Raw genomic sequence first — 4263 nt, 5'->3', positions numbered from 1 at the left:
ACAGGGCCTAAATTCAAAATTCCCAATTCTTCCCCAAAAAATTCTATCAAGTCAATGTACAACACCACCACTAGAAACCCTAATATCTCAATGCCGATCTCCGACGACGAAAATTCTGGCAGAATCACACGACCTCGAGCTAGGATAAAGCCTAACAAGTTCCGATCCAAAACTGAGTTAACTCGCCGACTAGTCCGGCAACTCGCCAAGTGGTGTCCCCTCATCGTCTTCCTCCTCGCCATGGCCTGGCTCGGTTTCCAAGCTTCTCGACTCGGTGGCGAGTCGAGCTCTAAGTTCACTCGGTCGAGGCGGGACTTCACCACTGTTAAGAACAGTAACCTTAATCGCGTTGATCATAAGTATCATACCGTCGCCGGTGTTAAGCAACGTAAGTTGATCATCAAGTTGAACTTTGCAGAATTTCTGATAATTAGGTTTTGTTCTTTTGCTAGAAATTTGAATTTTTAGCTGATTATTATTGAATGAACGATGGTAACTTGAGATTATAAATGATAGATAATTCAAAGTTGATTATAGACACGATGTTTTATGGAAAGTCCTTTTAGTTTTGACAATTTAGTCTCACTTGTGGCGGATATTCGTCACAAATTTGTGACGGGTCAAGTATACCTGTTTGGATAGATAAGATAAAAGTAAGACTGCCTAGGGAATTGATTTATCTTTATCTACTCAAGTGAGTTTTATTTGACTAGTCACAAGTTTGTGACGGATATTGCCCGTCACAAATGAGAATTTGTGTAGTTTTGAAGATAAGAAGTGTCAAAGTTTGCAATCTCTCCCTTGGAGCATCTGAGCAGGACATTAAGGAGTTTTTCTCGTTTTCCGGTGACATTGAACATGTTGAAATTCAAAGGTTGGTTATTATTTGGGTTCTCTACCTTCATTAATTTAGCTCCATTCTAGGCCTATTTATTTTCGTACCGTGTGGAGAGGAGACTCCAAGTAGTTTAAACAACAACAACATTACCCCAGTGCTTCAATGGCTCCCGCAAATTGTGGGGTAAGGGGGAGTCGGAGGTACGCAGCCTTACCCTTGCGTTAGCAACACAAAGAGGTTGTTCCCGAATGACCCAAGATGAAAATTGCGTCGAGAACTGCATCGAAGGACCGTTACTTCATAAAAGAACGAAGCCGCAGCCACTTTAGTGAGCCATTTTGATTTATTCCATTATAATCCATAACCAAAGAGTAATGAGTCTTTGGCTCCATTGGAAATATGGACACTGCAAGTAGTTTAAGTGAGAAAATAATTGAATTTCATTTTTATTGCCGTCTATTTTGAGATGTTGCTAGTTTGCTTTTAGCATGATTTTCTGACCTCCATATGTGATAAAACTAGTCATTCACAAATTCAGGGGCGAGGCCACTATAGGCTTTGGTGTAGCGGCCGCTACACCAAAGGCGAAAAATTCGGTTAGAAGTTTGTGATTTGCTGCTTTCACACTAATTATCCATACACCTTACCTTGAGTATATATTTTGCTACACCGAAATCAAAATCCCGGCCTCGCCTCAATTCACAATGGGAATGTCATCCACATTAAGTCTCCAGTTATTCTAATTTCAAATCTGCTGATGTTTTCTTCCCAGTGGGAATGAGCCATCTCAAACTGCTTATGTCACGTTTAAGGAGGCTCAAGGTGCAGAAACTGCCGCTCTTCTATCAGTAAGTTAAATCTTAAATACCCTTGCATTTCTGTGTTGTCTTGAATCCACTAATTTTTGTTTTTGTTTTTGTCTTGGTTGGTTCCAATTTTATTTTTTGGAGTACAACACCAAGTATTAGTGAAATATGACATAAATGAATTTGACTATCATTTAATTTCCCGTGTACCAAAACAGTGAAATCAATCAATTCTTATTTGAATATGGTGTAACAAGTGCTACACCGTTTACTGTAGTGGGTCCGCCCATGACGTAACCCGAGTGAGGCGGCGAAGTAACGTCACTCTCAGGTCAGGCACACAAATCCAATTTAGAATTCTTGGTTCAAATGTTAAAGGTTAGTAACACATCCTTCATTGGATTTAGAAAGTTGCGTTTTGTGTAGTCTATAGTCTGCATGCATTAGACGGTTTGGTTTCTATTCCCTTTGTTTTCCTGTCACCTACAGTGCTATGCGCTAGTATAGTCTGTCACAACTCCTGAGAGAAGCACATAAGTATTGTTTGTCCTGCTTTTACTCTTAATTGGGCACGAGATAAATTTTCCGGAGTTAGAGGCGATGCATTATGGGAGCTTTTGTGGTTTCCGTTACTTGGTCAATTGAATTTATAGATCTGATATTTGTTTTTTAAATCTAGGGTGCAACAATAGTTGACCAGGCAGTGACAATAGCTCTTGCACCGGACTACAATCCGCCTGCCACCACATCAGCACCACCTACGGTATGGTGTTAACTCTTAATCATTACTATGTGTTTGTCTTGCATTATATGGGTACTTGAGAAAGATTTCTCTTCCATTAGGCCACAGAGAGCAACTTAGGCACAGGTGGTTCCCCAGTGCAGAAGGCAGAGAATGTTGTTACTAGCATGTTAGCCAAGGGCTTTGTTTTGGGAAAGGATGCTCTTAACATAGCAAAGACATTTGACGAAACGCATCAATTTACATCCACTGCTGCTGCTACAGTTGCTTCTATTGACCATAAGATAGGGCTGAGTGAGAAGATAACCTTGGTGAATGAAAAGATGAGGGAAGTGGATCAGAAATTCCAGGTATCAGAGAAGACAAAGTCGGCATTTGAAGCAGCTGAGCAAACTTTGAGTAGTGCGGGATCTGCCATCATGAAAAATCGGTACATCTTGACTGGAACATCGTGGGTGACTGGTGCTTTTAACAGGGTTGCCAAGGCTGCTGAGGATGAGTCAGAAAACGATAGAAAAAGTGGTGGAGGAAGAAAGATGAAGAAACGTGGCCGAGGGTTACTCTGAGATCCCTGATTCTAATTCCTAAACGTCCTGCTCTTTGTATGATACTGTAATATGATTGTCATTTAATTTGGTCAACTGCAACGTTTCTTGGTTGGGTTAGCAAGTTACATTTATGTTTTTGTCAATGTATTCTAAGCTACTGAATATCTGCATATACCTATTGCTATGTCTCTTAATTTCTCGTGAGATGCGGCCTGCGGTTATTAAGTACTTACTTTTTTAACGCAGAAATACTATCAAAGCAGAAATCGCAGCTCTAACATAAAACTAACCTATACATCCAAAATAAACCATCACACAAGATCAAGAACATATAGGGACAATGCAAAAATGCCCTGAAATTTTCCTACAGTCGGAAATGAGCATGAACATTTTTCGCCGCGTTGTTTACTGTAACATTGTTTTTATATCTTCTTTCAAGTTTACTAACATCTGAGCCAAATTTTTGCAAAGTTGAGAATGCTCATGTAAAATTTTTGTTGCCTGGTATATGTGATTTAATGTATAACAACACACTGTAATTTTCTATCCTTTTGAAAAGTTGGGTTAATTGCACGAATAACATTATACCTCTAGTGGTATAATAGAATCATACAACTAAGTTATATCTTATCGAGCAAATGTGTAATTTTTTTGAGCTTTCTTAAAGTTAACTTTTTTTATGTTTAAGTGAGTCAGTTCAGAAATTTTATGATATAGCTCGACTTCTTTAAAACAAAACTCGAAAACTTTATTATATAGCTCGGGTTCTAGAGCATACAACTGGGTACAACTGGTTGTAGGATCTATTAACTGGGTTAATTGGCTTAATAGTCTTGTTTATGTTACTCTTACTCTTGGTGTTTGTGCTAGTAGATAAGGTGGTACTGAAATTCGATACTATAAGTAATGTCATCTAATTTTCATTGTAAAAGACACTCATTTTAATCATTTATGATTATCATATTAAACTATTTAGTTTAAAATGTAGTACGATGGTAGTTTGGGTCGAACAAATACAAAAAAAATTGACCCTAACATGCATATTTGTTGACTTTGGTTAAAGTGAATTTTTGTGGTAATATCGATACACAAATTCTTATTGAAGACGGCGATATTCATCACAAGCTTGTGACGGATATCATTTTCTCTTACAAAATACCCATAGGAGGTGAGTGGGGAAGCACATGGGAGGTGCTCCACCTTGTTCCCTCTCCCTTTTTGTGAGAGGTCTTCAGCTTGTGACGGGATTAGCCCGTCACAAGCAAGACGCTTTGATTTCGATATACTACGTATCTAAGTTTTGAGGAAAAATTCAATAACACTCAAAGA

At 38.7% G+C, this 4263-nt stretch overlaps 1 protein-coding gene across 2 annotated transcripts; it reads left to right on the top strand.

Annotated features, from left to right (window-relative positions):
* LOC141604672 (binding partner of ACD11 1-like) lies at positions 1–3138 on the top strand. Of its 2 annotated transcripts, none has more exons than XM_074423117.1 (5): positions 1–388; positions 763–874; positions 1611–1686; positions 2324–2407; positions 2488–3138. In XM_074423117.1, the coding sequence occupies exons 1-5, from the start codon at positions 55–57 to the stop codon at positions 2950–2952; spliced, it is 1071 nt and encodes a 356-aa protein (XP_074279218.1). In that variant the 5' UTR covers positions 1–54; the 3' UTR covers positions 2953–3138. The 2 variants fall into 2 exon arrangements, with proteins under 2 accessions (XP_074279218.1, XP_074279219.1); XM_074423118.1 differs by having other exon boundaries at positions 10–601; positions 668–874.
* The last annotated feature ends 1125 nt before the right edge of the window (positions 3139–4263 follow it).

This window comes from Silene latifolia, chromosome 10 (assembly GCF_048544455.1).
Source record: "Silene latifolia isolate original U9 population chromosome 10, ASM4854445v1, whole genome shotgun sequence".
In the NCBI taxonomy this organism is placed as follows: Eukaryota; Viridiplantae; Streptophyta; class Magnoliopsida; order Caryophyllales; family Caryophyllaceae; genus Silene; species Silene latifolia.
Note: the sequence above shows the minus strand (reverse complement) of the source record. Positions and strands in the feature narration are given on the sequence as shown.

What these genes read in the sequence shown, in the direction of transcription:
- LOC141604672 (XM_074423117.1), top strand. Translation starts at nt 55, where the DNA reads ATGTACAACACCACCACTAGAAACCCTAATATCTCAATGCCGATCTCC. An exon ending in CGTCGCCGGTGTTAAGCAAC is followed by an intron (nt 389 to 762) that starts GTAAGTTGATCA and finishes GAATTTGTGTAG; the next exon opens with TTTTGAAGATAAGAAGTGTC. An exon ending in CCACATCAGCACCACCTACG is followed by an intron (nt 2,408 to 2,487) that starts GTATGGTGTTAA and finishes CTCTTCCATTAG; the next exon opens with GCCACAGAGAGCAACTTAGG.